Consider the following 23,651-nt stretch of genomic DNA (forward strand, 5'->3'; position numbering starts at 1 on the left):
ATAGCCAGGCCCGCTTTTGGGGGGTGCTGATTTTGAAAAAGCGGTTTTTTTTTTTTTTTTTTTCCAGGGGCGATTTTGTAAAAGTGGACCTTCTTCACAAACTTTGGACCTTTTTTGACTAAAAAGCATAAAAACATATTTTTTAGCTCGACACGGTCGCAAATTAGGATTTTTTGAGGACTTTTGCCCACCAGACGGCCCCACTCTGCGTCACGGGCCTGGGCATAGCCAGTGGGGCAGTATAGTGCCCCCTACAAAATTGAAGGGCGGAAAAGGGAGGGAAAAGAAAAAGGTCTACTTTTTCGGTCTGATTTCCCAAAATTGAAAGAAATATCCCGACAACTGAAAACATATATAAAATAACTGCCAATACCGGGAGGAAAATGTTACAAAAATCAGGACAAAATATTAGCAAAACTGGGTTGAAAATTTTGTTTTGCCACAGCCACCCAGGTTCATTTCAATATCCGGGGATTTTTAGGCAAACGAAAGGGGGAAAAGTGGAAAGAAAACAAGAAGAAACGAGGAAGAGTACGTTCTAAGTCATTGCGCATCATAATTATGTTCATGCTTGAAATTTGTGACACGGAAGTCGCATCCACTGGAAATCCATTCTAAAATACATATTATGCATTATCATGGCATGGTTATATGGCCTATATAGGCTATGCTTAATCATGATGGTCGAAAAAATAAGTTAATAATAGGGGCCTAATGTAAAATGATGCACCAATTGGATATTAGTTTGAGGATAATATCCCCCTCACAAGTTGAAATCTGTTATGCCCAAAATAATACGAATAATAAGTGTAAACTTTTACACCAAATGACTTTATTGTGCCTTTCATAACTTTTTAAAATAATTCTCCAACTTCTGAGGGAGCACATCCCCCTCAGGCACCCTTCTCCGTCAAAAAAGAAAAGGCTAACTTGCAAGTATCCATATAGGCCTAATTGAGCAGGTTCATACCCATGCAGAAGTCAGGTCTGCAGGAAATTTGTTAGGAATTATAGGCCTATCTTTCATAGATATAATGACTATAGGCCTATTATAGCACATCCCCCTCAAGCACCCCTTGTGTCAAAACAGAAAAGCCTAAACTTAGGCTGAATTGGAGGAATTATTGAGCACGAGTGTTCATATAGGCCTAAAACTAAAATTCAGCGGCTCAGTTGGAAATCTGTAAAAAATATATGCTCGAAAATAACCAGTTTTGATGTGTCCGGAGAATTGAAAGTCTGCAAAATGTCGTCGAGGGAGCAAAGTTATTCTGCAGCATTTAAGCTCAAAGTTATGAAAAAGAGTAACAATTTTTTTTAGCATTCTCCGATTTCTCACGTTCACTAGAAAGAGTGTATCCCGAGCCCGCGATTTAATTCATAAATTGGATAGTAAAATTAGCAGGAGCTAGCAGGCACTTGGGCTAGCTACAACCCTGATCATGCTGATTAGGCCTACTCGCAAAATTATTCCCGCTGCGCCAGTTCACGTTCACAATATCGTTTGCGGCTGGGTTTTGAGACTAGGGAGTATGTGATTTATGAGACGTCTTTGAATTATGATACTGTCAGGTGACTCGGCACTGAAGAGTCTTTGATATCAGAGACGTCTTTGAATTAGCAGTGCCCCCGAACTGATATAAAATGATGCAATTTGAAATTTGAATTCACCTGTCAAACCTAATTGAAGGAATGAAGATGATTTTACAAATTGTTGGGAATTACATTCATGAATGTGATGTATGAACTTAATGAGATGGGCATGCGATTCAGCTTTGAAATGTAGAATCAAAGCAGGTTCTCTCACTGTTGATCTATTTTCTTGTTTGTTTTTTAATATATTTTTCAGGTGTCGGTAATCAGCTCCGTAGATACAGCTCATGAAGACATGATTGTAAGTTTTATATTTGGTTCTTGTTTTTCCTTCCTATAACAAATCCCAGGAACTGTTATTAATAACAACTTTAAGGGGGTACTACACCCCTGCCCAATTTTGTGCCTATTTTGGCATTTTTCTCAAAAATTATAGCACATTGGTGACAAGTAAGATATGTATATTATAGGGGCAAGCACTACAATTACTGCACTGGAAATTTTATTTCAGCACAGACAACAGCTGTGGAGTTACAGTCAAAAATGAGGGAAAACCAATATTTGATCAATAAATCAATAACTACTTACCTTGAGTATAATATACATATCTTACTTGTCACCAATGCGCTATAATTTTTGAGAAAATTGCAAAAATAGGCACAAAATTGGCCAGGGGTGTAGTACCCCCTTAATGGACCGTATTCGTTCCAATAAGCACCCATGCCCCAATAAGCGCCCACCCAGGGTATTTTCAATTTGCTAAATGGTGCCATTCATGTTGAAGTGACAGATAGATGTCGATACAGTGAAATTGCTGCAGGACTACAAGTAAACTTGCAATACATTTTCTGCATCAGAAAAGCTATTACTATTAGAATGTCTCAACCCTTTATAACATACGTAAATTTGTCTCTAATAAACGCCCCTACGAAAAAAAATAGGTAAACAAGGTTTAAAAATAAGAGCCCACCCAAAATGACTTTGTTAAGCACCCTGGGCGCTTATTGGAATTAATATGGTACATGTAAATGAACACATTGTTGAATTTATGTTTACAAGTGACTTGCAGTTATTGCATTTCCGGCTAACACCAGGCAAACAAAATTGACTTTTCTAAATGCAAATTCAGAATTGAATTCATACATGTACACAAACTAATTTATGCTGGTCCTTGGACATGATTTCAAAAAACAAGTTGAACTTTGCTCAGTGTAAATACCTTAGATGAAAGTTGTTTTTTTTTCTCTTTTCTTTTTAAATCTCAATCCACATTTGTGCCAGTTAAAAAAAGTACATGTTGATAGAGGTCGTGTGTCTTGAGTTCGCCACCAAAAAAAGGTGGCGACGTTACATTTTGCCAAAGTCGACTCAAAACAAATGATGATATCTCTGTCAAGCAATAAGGTATTGTCAAGCTTGTGGTCTCATTTTATTGCTAAATAAAATGCACTTTCAACCCTGTAAAAAGAAATACTTGAACTTTTTAAATACTGACACTGTCCTTCATAGAATTCAGAATGGGCAGGGTGGCGGTGGTGGGGGATGTGGTGGTGGGGGATGTGGTACACACAAACTCTATGGGATTGGTATTTTAGTGCGTAATCTGCTTCTGTAAAGGCTGTAAATTGGATTTGGACTCTATTTAGCATCTAAAACACTCATGGCCTTACAGCTAAACAATTCTACTAATTGTTTTTAATAATTTATGATTGGTTTAGTCTAGAAAATACAAACTTTTCCATACAAAACTACCCGTTGTCATATTAAACACTGTAGTAAGTAATGCAGATGTCTTCAAAATCTAAAAGTTACTGTAAAATTTTAATTACTTATCCTATCATAGTCAAAGTATAGATTTTCTGAAGGGAAATTTGATGAGGAATCTAAATATGGACATATTTTTTCTGTATGGGTTAGGGGGAAAATGTTTAGGTTCAAAATATGTTGAATTGTAAAAAAAATCTAACATACTTTGGGACACCCTATATTCCTAGATTACCAAACAGCTGTGATTTTGGTTTCTTCCAAAGTCAGTTGGCTCTCTATATCCTCTAACCATATGAATGTTGTTTACTTCCAGTTTATTACTGTAAGTTGGTAATAAGCAATGCATTGAGTGACTCATTTTTTATCAAAATCATTTTTATTCCACCCTGTATAACTTGCAGGTCACCCTGTATAATGAGTTGAAATGTATATATTTGAATTGCTTATGCCTTCAGCTTTCCAAAAATGTATACTTTTGCTAGTTTAGGGTTGATGCTTGTCGAAATAATCTAATTAGAAACCCGGTTGGTGTAAAAAATCATAATATTTGTCATGTAAAGCTAAGGGTGGCGAGTTCAGGACACACGGCCTAGAAGAAAATATTACCGGTACCGTAATCGATTGTTAACTATTTATTTCTCATATATTTTCAGCATGATGCTCAAATGGATTACTATGGTATAAGGCTAGCCACCTGTTCATCTGATAGAGCCGTGAAAATATTTGATGTCAAAAGTGGTCAACAAACATTAATAGCCGACCTCAGGGGGTGAGTTATCAGAATCATTTTACTAGATTGAAGGAGCTCAAAATTATCTGCATAGCTAGCAATTATGACAGGCCTTGAAATAAGGTGGGTCTAGGTAGGCCCCAGCAAAAAACAAGATCAATTATAAGCCGAGGCTGAGGTGTAGAGGCCAATTTTGTTTTAACAGATTGACTTCAACTTTTCATTCGGGCCTAGAACTGACTCAGTCCCCTCTGTTTGTGATATCCAATTTGTGAGCAAGCAGCACCTGCATCGGGCACGTCAGCATGAGGTACAGGCTGGTTACTACTGACCAGGGTTAAAGCTAGCCCAAGTTGAGTGCCGGCTAATTTTACTATCCAATTAGAGGGCTGGCTCGGGGCACAATCTTTTTAGCGAACACAAGGGATCGGGGAATGGGCTAGGGGGTATACCCCCAATTTTTTGTTGTTTTTGGCTCTTAGCGTAGCTAGTGAGCCTTAGTCATTACAGTCAGTGAGGACTGTATTTTTGCTACATATTTTGGCCACTTGCGTTCTTGCTTTTTATGCTAAGGCTTCTTTTGTGTATGATATCTGGCTTTGAAATTACGTTCCAAGGTTTGCTTAGTTATTTAGCAATCGATTGCACTCCTTTAGAAGTGAATTTGGGGTGGGGAAAGTACTTATTTTGAAGTGAGAAAAGTCAAAAGTCGTCATGAGAAACAAGTCATTTCTATCGTTTGCTTGGTTCCCTGTATGCGCTAGAGATTATTTTGGTCTGAGTAATTTAAGTTGTGAGATCATGGCGGGAATTGACGGATTGCACTATTTTTCTTTGGGAAAGTGACCTTTTATCATGAATTTTTGCGGTGATGATCTCACATGGATAGAAACGTGATTGGATGATTCCTTTGTCCAGATTGTTTATTGGGTTCTCGGAGTTGTATTACCATGGGACAACACTTCAAAATATTTAGAGACCAGCGGCGTAGTAATTTAGTTAAATTAACGCTAAATAACCAGGGTTGCCAAAAAAATTCAGCCCGAATCGCAGGTCAAATAATCGAAAAAGTCGCCAATTTTTTCTTTACCCTTTGTATTCTATGGGGCAGGAAATTGTCCCGGGAAAATCTTCAAAAGTCGCCTAATTGGGTTACCAAATCGCGGGTTTAACAACCCTGAAAACAACGTCGCGACAGCGAAGGTCACATCTGGCTATTCATTATCATTGTTTGTCTGGCACGCTTTCTACAGCGTGGGTTGGGAATTCTGAAAATCTGGTAAAAATTACAATTTTGCGGAATAAAGGGTGGGTTTCTAAAATGCGTGGGAGCAATATATAATTATAAAGCGTGTGGGTAACGCTACCAATTGAAAAAAAAATATAATAAAGTAATTTGATGATCTGTTGAAAAACATTCATATTTTCTTCATAAATCTGGAAAGAAATGTCAAAAATTTATTTGCTGATGTTTTCAATTCATACGACGTCACCCGTAGTATAATCGACGCGCCGTGAGTTTTATGAATGAATATAATTTTCAGTCTCTACATCAGCCGCTTTGGCCGCTCGCTCACACTAGAAGTGGAGCGATCCGAACCACAGCGGCCGTGTAGAGAGTATAGACTGACGTATTCATGTATTCAGGATCTCACAGGTATCTCAGCCCTTTATCATTTGCCCATGTGTTTATGATAAACAATCTGAAGTCGTATCTTTTCGATGCAGTTGCAGTGATGCAGTTTTGCCAACATTTAATATCATAAATATGTCGCAAATGTTTCAGATGAATAAGAAAATCATGATTGTTTGATAGATGAGGATAAATTCTGCATCAATTCGGATTCTGAAATGGATTGATGGCGCAGATAGTGATAAAATGGACCCGAAGTGACTGTATGAAACGGCGATAGCGCCGATGTTCAGTCTTCGAATTTGATAAAGTAATGCTGTTATGCTGTAAGTTTTGGTCACAAACACTGCATAAGGGCGGGCATAAGGGTGGGGGGTTCAATTTTTGATAAAAAGGGTGTCTGTCTAAAAAGTGTGGGGAAATATAAATGGTGGGGTTTGACCCCTGACAACTTTCGAAATTTGTAGTTGCTACTAGTACAACTGATCATCACTAGGGCCTATTTAATTCACTAGAATCTGTTTGTCTGTCTGTGTCTGCCTCTTTTCTCAGAGACTAGTGTAGTAGTAGCTCGTTCACGTAGTGATTCCGTTGTCCCACTGGCCTACAAAACTTAGATTGCATGGCGATCGGAGTGTTATCGTCAGAGTATATCATCAGAGCACCTCAGACTAGCATAGTAGGGGAAGCATGTTCCTCTTAACTTATCTTTAGTACAACAACTTGAACAAGTCACACATGCAATATTTTCTCAATTCGAATTTTATCCTTTCTGGGTATGACTGATTTTTTTACCGTAAAATTTGTGTCAATTCCCGATATCACATGTTAGTACCGTACACTATAAATGCACCACATTTTGTAGGCTCCAATTGCTGATTACATAAATGAGAACAACTGGTAACCAAGCGGCACTGCTGGTCTGTTATTCAATTGCGTTGTGTGTGGGTTACGTGTATTTTATGTGTAAAATGCCTATGCGGTGATCCACCCTAAAAACAAAATCATCGTATAGATCCCTGGTTCTAGGTGCATCTTGACCCCAGCATAAGTTTGTATTGGTTAGTGGGTCAAGGTCACCTGAGGTCATCCAGGGGTCATCTGAGGTCAAATTTGCAAAAACTGTTGTAGGGGCATGAAACTGTGGGTACAGTCAACATTTGGAGTCAAATTGTGGGAAGGTCATCTGGGGTCACCCAGGGGTCATCTGAGGTCAAATTACTAAAAACTCGTATGGGCATGAAACTTGGTGGGTCAACATTTAAAGTCAAATTTTGGGAAGATACTAAAAATTGTCGTAGGGGCATGAAACTAGGTGGGTACACCGGTACAGTCAACCTTTGGGGTCAAATTTTGGGAAGGTCATTTTGAGGTCATCCGGGGTCACCTAGGGGTCACCTGAGGACAAATTACTAAAAATTGTTGTATGGGCATGAAACTTGGTGGGTACAGTCAACATTTGGAGTCAAATTTTGGGAAGGTCATTTTGGGGTCATCAGGGGTCATCCGAGGTCAAATTACTCAAAACTGTCGTATGGACATGAAACTTGGTGGGTACAGTCAACATTTGGAATCAAAATTTTGGGAAGGTCATTTTGGGGTCACCCAGGGGTCATCTGAGGTCAGATTAGTAAAAACTGTCGTATGGACATGAAACTTGGTGGGTACAGTCAACATTTGGAATCAAAATTTTGGGAAGGTCATTTTGGGGTCACCCAGGGGTCATCTTAGGTCATATTACTAAAAAACTGTTGTATGAACATGAAACTGGATACAGCCAACATTTGGTGGGTACGGCCAACATTTGGAGCCTAATTTTGTGGGGTTTTACAGAACAAGTTTGTACTGGTTAGTGGGTCACGGTCACCAGAGGTCATCCAGGGTCATCTGAAGTCAAATTAGCAAAAACTGTTGTATGGGCATGAAACTTGGTGGGTACAGACAACATTTAGGACCAAATTTTTGGAAGGGTATTTTGGGGTCATCCAGGGGTCATCTGAGGTCAAATTACTAAAAACTGTTGTATGTGCATGAAACTTGGTGCGTACAGTCAACATTTAGAGTCAAATTTTGGAAGCTCATTTGAGTCAGCCAGGGGTCACCTGAGGTCAAATACTAAAAACTGTCGTATGGGCATGAAACTTGGTGGGTACAGTCAACATTTGAAGTCGAATTTTTGGAAGGTCATTTCGGGGTCATCTGAGGTCACCATTTAGAGCCAAATTTTTGGGAGGTCATTTTGGGGTCGTCTGAGGTCAGTTTAGATGAATTCTAATAGTTGCTAAGGCTTTCTATAGTTGTTGAAAGCTTCAAATACTAAAAAAAGGGATTTTAAAATTTTGCAGAACAAATTATTCTTGCTGGTTCAGTAGTAATTTGCACAATAATGATTTTTTTCAGATTTTGCAACTAATAGTAATGCTGCAAAAAATAATAATGTGGCAAAAAATAATAATGTGGCGGAGGAAGAGTGACCCCCGCATCGAGTTTCAAGGTCCGTATTGAATATTTGTGGGGGATTTTTTCAAACTGAAGGTTTAAAAAATTGACCGACCTACCTAACCTTTCCATAAAGCTACCAACCTGTTGCGATTCGACTCCAAGAACAATTGCTTTCCCACAAAAAAGCGTGAGAGCCACAGCGCCATTGGTGCTCTTGTTTTACTCTTTTTATGATGAATAAAACATTTGTGGGAAAAAAAAATTTTTTAATTAATATTTTAATTTTTTTTTTAGTGCAGGTTGGCGCCGGTCCGTGCCGGTTACCCCCGACCGGTGCCTGCTACTGACTATTATTGCTCCACTGGTTGAGGTTTGCAGTGGCTTTAACTAGAGCAGTTCAGGCTGAAATTTGATTGAGCTTTAAAAATTTCAACCTGAGGGTATAATGGACCCAGAAATGTTGGCTCCATTTCCACCTTGCTGTGGAAATTTGGATTGGATTTGTGCAAGGAAATCTAACTTTTGTGCTGTGTACAGCATGCATAAGAATTTTAGGAACTGACTCAATCAGATGCATGTGTCTCATTCAAGAAGTAAAATGAAAGTATTTTTGTACACATATAAGAGGTTCCTTGGTTTAAATTTTGAAGAATGTACAACACCCGTATTTTTTTAGTCCCCCGCCAAGAATTGGCAAAGGGGCTATAGATATGCTAATTTTAAAGCAGGAAATATTTTCATATACCATATTTAAGTCAAATAAACGCCCCGAAGCGTTACATTTTCCCAAGGGGGGCGTTTATTCAAGGTCAATTTTAGAACGATAATTCCCGTTAAAATCATTAGGTAAACTAAAAACACACGCTAAAATGACAAACTATGAACTAGAAACACTGACTTCTGGCTCACTTCCGGGTTTCTGATCCAGATTTTCGCCAATTATTGACGCTATTATCGACCATGTGCGCAACTTGGTAAGCTTACTACACAAGATAGCATGGAAATATCAGCATTTTTGAAACATCTTGGTTGAAAAAAAGTGGTGGGGGGGGGCGTTTATTTGAGGGGGGGGGCGACTATTTGACGAAATACGGTATACGAATTATCACTTTCATGTTTTGTAATTCTTTTCTGATTTTTGTTCATTTTAAATCCTACAAGGAGGAACAAAACATCTGATAGTATTTTTGATTATAGAAGCTAAATCCATTATATTATTGTTGATATTCTTTTTAGGCATGAAGGTCCTGTTTGGCAGGTTGCTTGGGCTCATCCTATGTACGGTAACATCTTAGCTTCCTGCTCGTATGACAGGAAAGTTATTGTATGGAAAGAGAATGCGGGGACATGGGAGAAATTCTATGAATATAGCAATCATGATTCATCAGGTAAGATGGAAAACAACAGGATTTTATGTATTGATTTTATCCCCATGAGAACTACCTGCCTATTGGTCAAAAAGAAGTTTTCATTATCAATTGGACCAATCAGCAACATTGTTAGAATAATTTCACCACACAAAAAATTTGGGTGAATTATTTGCAAAGCTCCATTCTGATTGGTGATTAAAATGAAGATATCATGTAATTGACCAATCAGAGAGAATGTTAGATCCGTAGGTAGTGCTCAGGGGGATAAACTTTTAATCTGATCTCCTGGACTTCCATTTTGGAGTAGCAATATTTCCCGTCCTGGATGCTTCATCAGACCGACTGATCATCTGACGGCATCATTCAAAAACAATAGATTAGGCTATTCCAGTTGAAATCCATACAGTCCCTATTGGAAGACATTACCATAATTTCCCACAGGGGGTGTAGATTTCAAATGGAGTCGCCCATTCAGGTAATCCTGCATGTCTTCCATGGTTCATGATTATGACAGGATAGCAAAAATATTGGAGCAGAAGTAATGAAGGATTTCAACTAATGTTGACCGAGGTTGCGAGTGTGGAACATTGTCACAATTGTACATTTTTGACACCAATTTTTGATTTTGCTTGATATTTGCTTCATCATTTTAATCATTTTCTGTACATTCTGTACCAAGTCAGCCACATTTTAACTATCTTTTTCCAACTGCATAATTTCAGTTAACTCAGTGCAGTGGGCTCCCCATGAATTTGGTTTAATATTAGCCTGCGCCTCATCAGACGCGACAGTATCGGTGCTCACACACACAGATGGGAAATGGGACTCACAGAAGATTAAGGATGCACATGCGGTAAGTCAACAAAGATGTAACGTACAGGTTATGTAATGATTTTGAAAGCTGCAAATGCTTTGCCCTTCACCACTTTTTAGAAACATGACAGTGAAAGGAGCAAGTAGCTGTAGGTATATTTTTCACACAAAAAGTTGTTGTATTCAACCTTTAATAGTGTCCTTCTGTAAGCACTTCCTGTGGACTTGCTACCACAAAATGAGCATAATATATAAAGTTGGTATAAAGTTGGTAGTTTCAAGACATCCTGGCTACTGCGTTGGTGTTATTTGTTTCATACGCACCTGTTCAAGCATGGTTCAAGCCGGTGGTACATCTATATGTGTCCTTTGTGGACAGGAACACAATGGGCCATTCACGAAGGACATACTGCTGCCTTGTGCAGGATCATGGCAAACACAGAACATCAACTCAGCAGCCTGGATGTCTTGAAACTACCAACTTGGGACTTAATTAATGCTCATTCCGTGGTAGCAGGTGACATGTGACACGATCAAGGGAAATGAGTTGGATGTCGCTAATATTGATTTTGAGATATTGGCAAAGAAAGTGTCAAAATTCTTTTGTTTTATATTGTTTTCGGCGATTGATAAACTTCGCAAAGAAAAGTCATATCAACATGGGGTTTTCAGTTTCTGAAAGCTCTAAATGTTCTCTTTAGAAACACAAGTAAAACTTATTTTCGACCAGGGTCGACATGTGACTAATTCCCCTTGATCATGTCACATATAAGCACCATATTTCTTGGTGCACAACATGCACATTCTATGCAGGGTCAGAAATTTGCAACAAGCGCGAGAATCCTTTTGCATTCTCCCAGTGGAATCCATGGATTCTCGCCATATAACTTTGTATGATAAATTAAAATATTACAAGAATCCATTTAGATTCTTGCAATTTTGTTGATGAGAATCTTTGCGAGAATGGATTCTTGCAGAATTTCCGACTCTGCTATGCAGAGCATTATGAAGGGGTTACCCATACATTTTCTTTCCCGTAATACACACTGTAACTTGTGCTGTGAATACATGTACACGATTTACTTTCATGTAAACAACTTCAAATATTTGGTCGACAAAGTAATACTTTTTCTTTGAATCACACTATTTTTGTGGGAAAAGAATAGAAATCCCAAATAATATGTCCTCGGCAGTAAAAATGTGTAAATAATGGGTTTGGCTGGGGTCTTACTCATTATTTATGTTTTTACTGCCTGGGACACATTATTTGGGTGTAAGACATAGGACAGTGGTATATCTGTTCATCTGTTGGTACATGTATTTTATTGCTGTAGGTTGATATCTTTTCCTCTATATTTTACACTTGCATGGTTTTTATCTTATATTTGCTTAGATTGGGTGTAATGCAGTGAGTTGGGCTGCAGCTGTTGAGCCAGGCTCATTGATAGAACCACCGTCAGCTCAGAAAGTAACACCATCAAAACGATTTGTAACAGGAGGATGTGATAACCTTGTCAAAATATGGAAGTAAGTATATTGAATTATTAATAGTCCTCGGTGTGTGGGTGCGTGATTTGATTTTGGAAGTAGTGTCTCAGTGGGTATCACCTATGCAGTGTGTGTATTTTGTACCATTGGTCACTCACTCACTCTGTCTAAACAGAAATGGGCCAAAATTACAAATTGCTCACTAATTGATAATGGTCCCGTCTGGCCCGATTCACAGCTGGTATAATCTCTGGCACACACCGGTGTAAACCCATCTCAATGTTCTGCACATCTCTATATTACATGTATGTGTATACAACATGACTGATAAGTGATCACTGGCCTTGTGTGCTAATAGGGCTGTTTATTGGTCAGTACATAGATAGTATGTCATAGCTGTATCTAATAGGCAGAATTTTTAAATCTGTTTAGATGGAGTGGCTGAAGTATACAAGGTTGTGGTCAGTCACCTTCATTACAGTGTTGTGATCGATTTTTTATTTATTTATTTATTTCTTCTTTAACCTGGGACAAGCAATCGGTGACCAGCACTGTTCTCCCTTGCTGCCCAGTATACATCACAGATAAACAAACATGTATTTAGGGCTCATATTGAAATACGCTACCACGTTTTCACACAGAAAGAAGGCAGGATTCCCCTCGCTAAGCGCGCCTCAGGAAAGCTCGGTCATAAAAGCGGATGGATTATATGCATCAGTGATACACCCTGCCCAGGATTTTAACAAAGAAGGCTAGCACAGGATGGCGCACACCTTCCTGTGTAAGGGAATTTCAATATGAGCCCTTAAAAATACACATAAAAGGCATAAAATGAATACCATCAATGACAGACTGCTATTTAAATAGCTGTATCTAAATGCATGGTAAATTTATGTCATGAAGCACAGGTTAAAGTCTTCATCTTTATATGAAACACATGTACTGTATTCAACCTAATTAGAACCCCTCTCCTAAAATAAGGTGAGAACTTACTTTACACAACTAAATTCTGTCAAATGTCTGAATAAAATTACCAAATCAGTAAAGCTTCTTGCTTACACCACATTTGTGTACATCCATATCAAAATGATGCAATTGTCGGATGCTACATGTGTCTCTTTTTACATAATAGCTAGGAATAAATACCAGACTCATCTCAGGTGGAGATATTCATTTAAAGTTCAGTGATTAATGCAACCCCTCAAAAAGTGACTGACTTCATAGGCCCCAGGGGGTAATCAGTAATTAAGTGAAGTATGTACAGTGCATTCACTGAATGTGTTTACAGTGTAAATTAATGACTTGACTATGTTCCAAATTGGATTTCAGAGAAGAAAATGGTGAGTGGAAGGAGGAACACAAATTAGAAGCACACAGTGATTGGGTACGAGATGTAGCATGGGCGCCCTCTATAGGCCTACCACATAGTACAATAGCAAGCTGCTCACAAGATGGCAGGGTTATCATATGGACCAGTGATGAGAACTCATCATCATGGACACCAAAGGTATGTATCAAAAAGGATTGTCTGCATTTATATTGTCTTATATTCTGACACAGAATTAAAGACTAGTTTGCGTCTGACGTCGTCTGCCAATCACATGGTGCCGAACGGAGAAAAGGAATTGTAGAAAATGGTGAAAAACTACGGTACTTTTACAAAGTAAAAGGCAACTTTTGTAGGCATTGTTGACACAGTGCCTTCAGGAAAGAAAGTTTGCTATTACTAAGACCTAACTTTTGAGATAGTTTGTAAATTATGAAGGTGCAAAATTAACCATAAGGTATGCCATTTCACCGCAGCATTCAGAAACTCATTCATCACGAAATAAACCATGCCCGAGTTTGATTCACAGATGACGTCAAATGCAAACTAGTCTTTTGAATTCTGTCCTTGATTATAATCACTTATTCTGTCAGTCAGAGTCTTGTCATAACTTGGCTGTTCCATAGCTATCCCTCAACCTTCCTCTGACAATGGAGGGAAAGCTTGTTGTTGCGTAACAACTTGTAAAATATTGTCCAGTTTGTGTGTCGCCTGAACAAATGTGACCCGTTACGGCAAAAGGTACCTTATGTCGGCTGCTACTTGTGTCTGTTTTTCCATATTGTTGGCAGAAAATATCAAACAATAATGACAATCTGAAGTGGCGGTCATTTCAAATCATCTCCAAGTCAACGAGGTTCAAGAATGTCCTCTCATTGTTAGTGGGTGGCTAATACATACCTATACAAATATAATACAATGCTTTTGTAACCCATCACTCATGCCACTTGAACAGGGATTAGCCATAACAAACAATTCTATAGACAGGCACAAGCTTATCATCCCCTACAACAATAGGATTAATGATTGGTTTAGAATGCATTTGGCACTAGTAAAATGAGGAATATGTAGCTTCCGACTTAAAGTACCTTTTGCTGTAACGGGTCACAAATGTTAAATGGAGACACTATCCAGTCCAAATATATCTGTATCAGAGGTGTAAGTTTTCCGGAAATTCTCGGAATTCCGGAAATGGGCTCAAGATTTTTTTCTCCAGAAATTGGAAAAAAAACGTTTTTTAATGTTTTTCATGATAAAGTGTAAGGCAGACATTTTCAGATCATTTTCGGGAAAATATGACACAACATCCAATGAGGAATAACACAAAAAGTATTAAGTTAGATTATTACTCATATAGTATATTTATAATTATCAACATGGATTTTGTATACATCATCGTTTTCTTAAAACAAATTTTTAATACATTTTGACTCATTTGTATGCAAACTTTTTACTTCTTTAAAATGCTAGAAACTTAGTTAAAGACAAAGACAAATTTACATAAATCACCTAATTTTGCAAGATTTATGGCATAAGTTAGTTCTGATCATTTGCAGACGACAATCCCCACCTGGATGGACACAGCTTGTATGGCTTTTACGTGTGATAAAATTGACACATGAGAAACACCTTAATAAAACTTGATACAACATCATGCACCTATCTTTTGCTGGTAGAATCTTGTTATTCAAATCTTCATCTTCTTCCTTTTCATAGTCATAACAAATGATTTAAAGATGATTTAATGATGTAAAACCTGTTGTGTTTTCATGGTAAAATTAATGTAAATTGACCAGGATCGAATCCATCTTGATTTTGCTACACCACCAAGAGAGGCGTCAACAACAATTAGAAATGCTAAATTGGCGCTTACAATACCACTTAACTTTTATCTTTGTATTATGTACAATTTATTGCCGTCATATCATACTTTTCATTGCCAAGTAGTAATTTTACTTTATCATTTAGAAATAGCAGCAAACTTGTATTGTATATACATGTTTAAGGGGGTACTATACCCCTGCCCAATTTTGTGCCTATTTTTGCATTTTTCTCAAAAATTATAGCACATTGGGGACAAGTAAGATATGTATATTATAGGGGCAAGGACTACAACTACTGCACTGGAAATTTTATTTCAGCACAGACAACAGTTGAGGAAAACCAATATTTGATCAATAAATCAATAATTACTTGCTTTGAGTTGCTGAATTTTCAGTACAGTAGTTGTAGTCCTTGCCTCTATAATATACATATCTTACTTTGTCACCAATGTGCTATAATTTTTGAGGAAAATGCAAAAATAGGCACGAAATTGGCCAGGGGTGTAGTACCCCCTTAATAAATGAGTGAATGTTCTTAGTCATCCAGTAGTTTCAAACAGAGTTTTGGAATTAAATCTAATACTGGAACTTACTTTTTGCAACTATTGCGACGTTGCGTCTGGAACCACCAGACTTCATCAGGCAACTGACCCGTTGGACTGGTCACCCCGGGGGGGCCACTGTAGTGGTGAAGGGGGGTATCAGGCGCGTCCGTGGACTCTCAAAAAGCACCCTAAACAAGTATTTCTCAGACTGAAATTTTCACCCCTAAACAAGTATTAGTAGCACGATTTGCTACCCTAAACAAGTAGTTGTCTTTCACCCAACCCTAAACAAGTAATTTATGCAATTATTACCACTAAACAAGTGTATAAACACACAGAAATAGGTACTTTTAACCCTAAATAAGAAGTTGCTGCCTTCAGGAGCTTTTTGTCGATGTGCCGGCGGCTCTGCATAGCCAGAGTCTGGTTCAAGAAACATGTTAAAGCTTACCTCAAAGGTCATGCCGTATGTCCAATATTCTCAAGATTTTTGTGCCAATAATTTCCCCTTTTTGGATCACAGGTCCAACCCTTTGGATTGAAATATTAGAATTTATTTTTTGGGATTGGGATGTACCCAATTCTCCACATTTCAAGAGAATGATTTTGAACTGCAAGTCCAACGCAAATGACGACCATGGCGATTGCAAACCATACATTATGAAGTTGGAAGACAAACACGGCCAGTCTCGCTTGGTCTATTTCCTAATTTTGTCTCCATTTAAGGTTGGTCTGAACCCTGGAATTATGAAAACTTTCGGGGCCTCATAACTGCTAAATTATTAGTCTAAAGAATATAAAAGTATACATTTTTAGAATGGAAATGACTTGATGAATTCATCTGTGAGGTCCAATTTGGGCCAAAATGCTCATTTTGGAAAAAATCCCAAAAAGCGGGTTTTTGGCCCAAATATTTTAAGTGCAACGTGAAAAAAAAATAGTTTGGCCAAAAAATTTTTTTATTAATTTTTAAAAACTAGATAAAAATATCTAGGGAGCGTTTTTTCATTTTTTTTGAATTTTGACCAACTTCACCAAAAATATTTGAAATTTGAAGTAGAAAATCAGGCTTTTTATGATTTTTTGAAAATTTTGCATTTTTTACCATTTTTGGTGCAAATTTCTCAAAGTTGGTCAAAATTCAAAAAAATAAAAAAACGCTCCCTAGATATTTTTATCTAGTTTTTAAAAATTAATAAAAAAATTTTTGGCCAAACATTTTTTTTGTTACGTTGCACAAAAATTTGGGCCAAAAACCCGTTTTTGGGATTTTCTCCAAAATGAGCATTTTGGCCCAAATTGGACCTCACAGATGAATTCAGCAAGTCATTTCCAGTATAAAAATGTATACTTTTATATTCTTTAGACTAATAATTTAGCAGTTATGAAGCCCGAAAGTTTCCATAATTCCAGGGTTAAGACCACCCTTAAAACATCCTAGAGCATTAATTATCATGCTGGATTTAGTGGTAAATCCAACCAATCCTGAAACTCATTGATTTATATTAAAGGAAAGCCAGCAAATAGTTCCAAATTATTCAATCGGCGTGTTTGTAAATACCCCGGTAAAATGAAACACATGTCAAAAGTTCGTTCACACAGCTTGTTTACAAAGTTCGTGGTTGCATCTCCCTGGTTGAGTTTAAAGAGGTTCAGCCAATTGGAAAGTCTCTTATATATTTCCTCATATTGACTCCACAGTTAAGAAAAAGGCATAACGCATGCTGATTGGTTGTATGTTCTGGCCAGGTTGTGACCTTGTCCGGGGACCTCATGTTTAGTATGCTAGCTGGGCCAGTAGGGATCTGTCATCGCGGACAGCTGAAGGCTGGCTTTTGGGGTGTAGCATTGAACATGGAAGTGGGGAGAAAAGACCGCAGATTTTTCTTTCACTTTTCAAGAATGAAGGAGAAAGCACAAAATCTCAAACTTGGTAAAACTACCCTAAGTACGTAAGAGCTCCAAAAACATACCCTTTTACACGAATTTTACAAGAATTTGATACCCTATTCACGTTACGTACGTAACGTGCAAAAAAAAAAAAAAATACCCTTTTTACGTGAATTTATGGACGCGCCTGATACCCCCCCTTCACCACTACAGTGGCCCCCCCGGGCTGGTCACGTGATAGACGGCTAGGTATCGACCCGATGGCCTGGTCCCATGCATGAGATAAATTGAAGCGGAGTCCCCTTTTTGTTTTGTTCAGTGACGGTTGCTCAATGCGTTCCCAAATGGCTTCTTTTATGCCTCTCCTATGCCATTGTTCCTCCTTATCAAGAATAACGACTTCCTCGTTCTTAATTGAGTGTCCAGTGTCCTTTAAATGGCGGTAAACAGCAGAGTTTTGTGCTTTGTTGGTACTTGGTCTTCTATGTTGACCAATGCGGGTTTTTAACGCCTGTTTGGTTTTTCCAACATAAGCCGCAGAGCAATCGGTATCACCGCACACAACCCCGTACACTAAGTTTGAGCGTTTGTCCTTCGGTTGCTTGTCCTTCACGTGACCAGTCCAACGGGTCAGTTGCCTGATGAAGTCTGGTGGTTCCAGACGCAACGTCGCAATAGTTGCAAAAAGTAAGTTCAAAACTCTACCCCCTTAATACTTCTGTAATCTTTTGGGAGAGTCATACTGGTAAAACAAACAGGGTTGCCAAACCCGCGATTTGGTAGCCCAATTGGGCGACTTTTGAAGATTTTTTCCGCGACTTTTGACAATTTCCTGTTCCATAGAAACCAATGGTTAAGAAAAAATTTGGGCGACTTTTCAACATTGGCTCCCGCGACTTCCGATAGTTTCCTGCCCCATAGAAACCAATGGTAAAGAGAAAAATTGGGCGACTTTTCGATTATTTGACCCGCGATTCGGGCTGAAATCTTTTGGCAACCCTGAAAACAAATTATGAAATCAATGAAATGGACTACAGCATTGTCTCCATTTCATTATAATTATTTGGCCGTAACCTATCTACAAAATGATTTGACACACGATCTACAGTAGCATACAGAAATGGATTAAGTACAGAATTAATTGGTAAAGTAAATGCTGTGATCCACGCAAACCATTCAGGGGGAAGTTCTTTTACTCCAGTCTGTGCTAGAATACCCAAGACAACAATGGGAAGCCAACACATGAGGTCAGTCAGTGTGATAGCCCCCATTTTAATGGCCATTTTCAAATCAGTTTTGAGCAAGGAGAATCCAGATTTACAAATATGCACAAATAGGAGTATGTAACAAATTGCAATCAACAAACACAACAGAAAGTTAAGCCCAAGGTAAAGTCCAATTGAGAAATAGTTTTCTAGCTTTGAGCTAATTTCTTTAAATGTTTGTAACAGAAGATGTTCATCTGTCCTGTCAAAGTTGTATGATATTGTACTATTCTCATAGTAGTCCTCATATATTTTAGTTTTAGCCAATGGTAAACCAATACACACATCAGAAAATTGAAACAATTTCTCATCTTGTAAGAAAATAGTTACAACACTTAATACAAAAGCAGTAACCCATACAAATGCTGTCATCAATACTTGTGTCATTTTGCCAAATAGCCTTCGTATTATAAAGATTTTTCGAAACGCCCAAAGTCTATCGACAGCTATAAGGGTTAGAAAGAGAAGTGATGCTTCGCTTGATAGGACTGATAGGAATCCCGCAAATTTGCAAAGTGCACTGTTTCTCCAATGTTTAGCGAATGAGGGAAAATATTCACTATAGTATTGATCGACAGATGCAATAATTAACAAATACACACCCATAAGTAAGTCTGCCAGCGCTAAATTTGTGATAAAAATAACTTGTTTCACTTCCTTTTCATCTGCTGATTTAGACTTCATTTGTTCACATCCCCACATAAACACCACAATGTTAGCAAACAATGCACAAAAGCCAAAAATCCATGTACAACATTTAACTGCTGTAGATGGGAGTAACTGCTTACATGTTAAGTAAGGAGATTTCTTATTTCTTGGAACGCATTTAGACTGACTTATCGTTTCAAGAAAACAACATGTGGCTGGGCTGTCTACTTTGATGTAACTATTATTTTGCAGACTCAATCCCACAAAAGAATTCTTTGTTATTTTTGTTAGATTATTATTTGCAAGGTCTAGATATTTCAAGTTGGTTAAACCAGAGAATGCTTTACTGTGAATTTGTTCCAATTCATTATATGAAAGGTCTAGAACTATTAAATCTGTCAAATTTGCAAACTGATATGGATAAAGTGCAACCAGTTTGTTTGAACTGATAATTAATACCTGTAAAGGCATTCCATTGAATTGGTGGAAAGCATCTTTTGGTATTTCAGTCAACCTGTTGTGATCCAAACCAAGTACCTTTAAGTTTTTATGGTCTTTAAAAAGAGCAGAAGGCAAGGATTCAATTTCATTGGTATCCAGTGTTAATTTCTCTACCTTTGTCAAGCCACTGAAAAGGTCACTTTGTATCACACTGATTTTGTTATCATACAGGTAAAGCGCTCGCAATTGATGAAGATCACTGAATATACCTGATGGTAACGATTCAATGGTATTTTCATTCAGACCTAATATCTCTAGCTTTGTCAAATTATTGAAAATGTTACTTTGTATCACATTGAGTTTGTTGTCATACAGGAAAAGCTTTTGCAATTGATGAAGATCTGTGAATACACTTGATGGTAATGATTCAATTTCATTGTTACTCAAACTTAGTATCTGTAGCTTTGTCAAGCTATTGAAAAGTTCACTTTGTATCACACCGAGTTTGTTTTCAGACAGACCAAGCTCTTGCAATTGATGAAGATCTCTGAATACACTTGATGGTAATGATTCAATTTCATTGTTACTCAAACTTAGTATCTCTAGCTTGGTCAAGCTATTGAAAAGTTCACTTTGTATCACACCGAGTTTGTTTTCAGACAGACCAAGCTCTTGCAATTGATGAAGATCTCTGAATACACTTGATGGTAACGATACAATGTTATTGTCATGTAGACTTACTATCTCTAGCTTTATCAAATTACTGAAAAGGTCACTTTGTATTGCATTGAGTTTGTTGTAATACAGGTAAAGCTCTCGCAATAGACAAACGTCTCTGAATACACCGGATGGTAATGATTCAATACTATTGTTACTCAATTGTAATATCTCTAGCTTTGTCAAATTATAGAAAAGGTCACTTTGTATCACATTGAGTTTATTGTCATACAGCCAAAGCTCTTGCAGTTGATGGAGATCTCTGAATACACCGGATGGTAATGATTCAATACTATTGCTACTCAATTGTAATAGCTCTAGCTTTGTCAAATTATAGAAAAGGTCACTTTGTATCACATTGAGTTTATTTTCATACAGCCAAAGCTCTTTCAATTGTTGAAGATCTCTGAATACACCGGATGGTAATGATTCAATACTATTGTTCCTCAACTGTAATATCTCTAGCTTTGTCAAATTATAGAAAAGGTCACTTTGTATCACACTGAGTTTGTTGCTATACAGATAAAGCTCTCGCAATTGATGAAGATCTGTGAACACTCTTAATGGTAATGATTCAATGTTATTTTTATTCAGATTTAATATCTCTAGCTTTGTCAAACTATTGAAAAGGTCACTTTGTATCATATTGAGTTTGTTATCAGAAAGTGCAAGCTCTTGCAATTGATGAAGATCCCTGAATACACCTGCTGGTAATGATTCAGTGTTTATTTTATGCAGACTTAATATTTCTATCTTTGTCAAACTATTGAAAATGTCACTTTGTATCACATTGAGTTTGTTTCCATTCAGATAAAGTTCTCGCAATTGATGAAGATCTCTGAATACACCTGATGGTAACGATTCAATACTATTGTTACTCAGAATTAATATCTCTAGCTTTGTCAAACTATTGAAAAGGTCACTTTGTATCATATTGAGTTTGTTGTCGTACAGGTAAAGCTCTTGCAATTGATGAAGATCTTTGAATACACCTGATGGTAACAATTCAATGTTATTTTCATACAGATCTAATATCTCTAGCTCCAGCAAATTATTGAAAAGGTAATTTTGTATCACATTGAGTTTGTTGTCGTACAGGTAAAGTTTTCGCAATTGATGAAGATCTCTGAATACACCTGATGGTAATGATTCAATGTTATTTTCATACAGACTTAATATCTCTAGCTTTGTCAAACTATAAAAAAGGTCACTCTGTATCATATTGAATTTGTTTTCAGACAGATCAAGCCCTCGCAATTGGTGAAGATCTCTAAACACGTCTGTTGGTAATGATTCAATACTATTGTTTCTCAGAATTAATATCTCTAGCTTTGTCAAACTATTGAAAAGGTCACTTTGTATCACACCAAGTTTGTTTTCAGACAGATCAAGCTCTTGCAATTGATGAAGATCTCTGAACACATCTGTTGGTAATGATTCAATACTATTGTTTCTCAGAATTAATATCTCTAGCTTTGTCAAACTATTGAAAAGGTCACTTTGTATCACACCGAGTTTGTTTTCAGACAGATCAAGCTCTTGCAATTGATGAAGATCTCTGAATACACCTGATGGTAACAATTCAATGTTATTTTCATACAGACTTAATATCTCTAGCTTTATCAAATTATTGAAAAGGTCACTTTGTATCACACCGAGTTTGTTGCTATACAGTGCAAGCTCTTGCAGTTGTTGAAGATCTCTGAATACATCTGATTGTAGTGAGTCAATATGGTTGTTAGATAGAGTTAATATCTCTAACTTCATTAACATGCAAAAAAGGTCTTTGTGTAATGATGGTTGTCTTCTAAGGATAAATGGGTTAAATTCTTTGGCAGATTTGTGGGAAAGCTTGAGAAAATATTTGCTGCAATATCCAACAACAACAGGTCATTAGGAAGGTTTCTCAATTGAGACAAATGGCAGTCAGGTAAAGACAGGATCTTTAACCCTTGCATCTGTGAAAATATATCTGGTTCTACTTCCTTAATAGCATTACCACCTACATGCAGAACCTGTACGTCGCCTAAACCATCTAACCAACTATGTGAAATATACTTTAGCTTATTTACATTTAACAGTAATCGTTTTAATTTGTACAAATGTGAAAACGAACCAGCTTCTATGCTTGTGATTTGGTTGAAAGACAAGTCCAATGTATGAGTGTTTTCTAAACCTTCAAAAATACCAGGTCCGATTCTTGTCATCTTATTCCTGCTCAACAATAAAATGATAACATCTGATCGATTGAGGAAGCATTGAGGTTCAACGTGAGTGAGTTTTCTGGCAGAGAGGTCTATAGCAGTTAAGTTCGCTAGAATCAAAGCAGGAGATCTGTCTACTAAAAGAATGTTCTTGCTAACAAACCCACCTGGACAGTCAATAAAAAACATCTGGAAGCGTAGGGTACAAAAGCAGTCAATAGGACATTCTGGAAATTCAGCTAAAACTATATCGTCTGGAAGGTCAAGTTGAAATCCAGGTAGCTCATCAGGTTTGAAATACGGATCACTTTGTAATGTAATCTTCAGAGATGGGTTATACTCCTGCAGTGTGACACCGAGAATTTCATAATATGGCATATGATAAATCTCATCAACGATATGAACATTTTTACACTGGTAGAACTTGAAGTTTTGAAACGCACTAAGGTTACCTGTACCAAACCATTTGGTCAATTCCAAGTTGTTTGTTGATGCATTCATACTGCTTTCATGTATTTCCAAAACAGATGACACTCTCGTATTGATATGAACTGTACTGCAATTAAGAACTATTGTGCATGGTTCTGCTGCCGTAAATCCAATCCAGCCAAAAGATTGATTCAAGCATTCAGCTCCCGATTCTTCCAAGGTGAAGTAGTCAAAAATGGACCAAGACGACAACCAAAGAACATTCACAGTAATTCCTTGGTTATCAGAGGAAGACACAACATAGTCGCATGTTTCATTCTTATACGTCTGAATTGTAAGTGTATCATTCCGCGAGAGAACGAAATGTTGATTTTGACATCTTAGAGTATCATTGGCTTCATTCACTTCAGATGCTGCTGAATTGAAATAGATCATCACAAGTGAGAGCAGGAGAAGATACGAGTACAATCTGTGTTCCATCATGAAAAACTGTCTGATTCACAAACAAGATGGTTTCAAAATTTGG

At 37.4% G+C, this 23,651-nt stretch overlaps 3 protein-coding genes across 3 annotated transcripts in view; 2 read left to right on the forward strand and 1 right to left on the reverse strand.

Moving 5' to 3' along the window:
- Nucleotides 1–16,275, forward strand: part of LOC140147839 (monoacylglycerol lipase ABHD6-like) — a 79,694-nt gene extending 63,419 nt beyond the window's left edge. Inside the window, exon 10 of the mRNA XM_072169596.1 lies at nt 16,258–16,275. The gene's annotated coding sequence lies outside the window, so the exon portion shown is untranslated. The remainder of the gene's footprint in view (nt 1–16,257) is intronic.
- LOC140147840 (protein SEC13 homolog) overlaps nt 1–23,651 on the forward strand; it is a 35,524-nt gene that overhangs the window by 4,305 nt on the left and 7,568 nt on the right. The window contains exons 2-7 of the mRNA XM_072169597.1: nt 1,850–1,894; nt 4,014–4,129; nt 9,402–9,553; nt 10,258–10,388; nt 11,742–11,875; nt 13,166–13,343. Of these exons, the coding sequence (XP_072025698.1) occupies nt 1,850–1,894; nt 4,014–4,129; nt 9,402–9,553; nt 10,258–10,388; nt 11,742–11,875; nt 13,166–13,343 (756 nt within the window). The remainder of the gene's footprint in view (nt 1–1,849; nt 1,895–4,013; nt 4,130–9,401; nt 9,554–10,257; nt 10,389–11,741; nt 11,876–13,165; nt 13,344–23,651) is intronic.
- On the reverse strand, nt 18,301–22,281 carry LOC140147793 (uncharacterized). The gene is made up of 2 exons (XM_072169539.1): nt 20,363–22,281; nt 18,301–20,320 (listed from the first exon to the last, which is right to left on the reverse strand). The coding sequence occupies exons 1-2, from the start codon at nt 22,263–22,265 to the stop codon at nt 18,453–18,455; spliced, it is 3,771 nt and encodes a 1,256-aa protein (XP_072025640.1). The 5' UTR covers nt 22,266–22,281; the 3' UTR covers nt 18,301–18,452.

The sequence above is a fragment of the Amphiura filiformis genome, chromosome 3 (assembly GCF_039555335.1).
Source record: "Amphiura filiformis chromosome 3, Afil_fr2py, whole genome shotgun sequence".
NCBI classification, from domain to species: Eukaryota; Metazoa; Echinodermata; class Ophiuroidea; order Amphilepidida; family Amphiuridae; genus Amphiura; species Amphiura filiformis.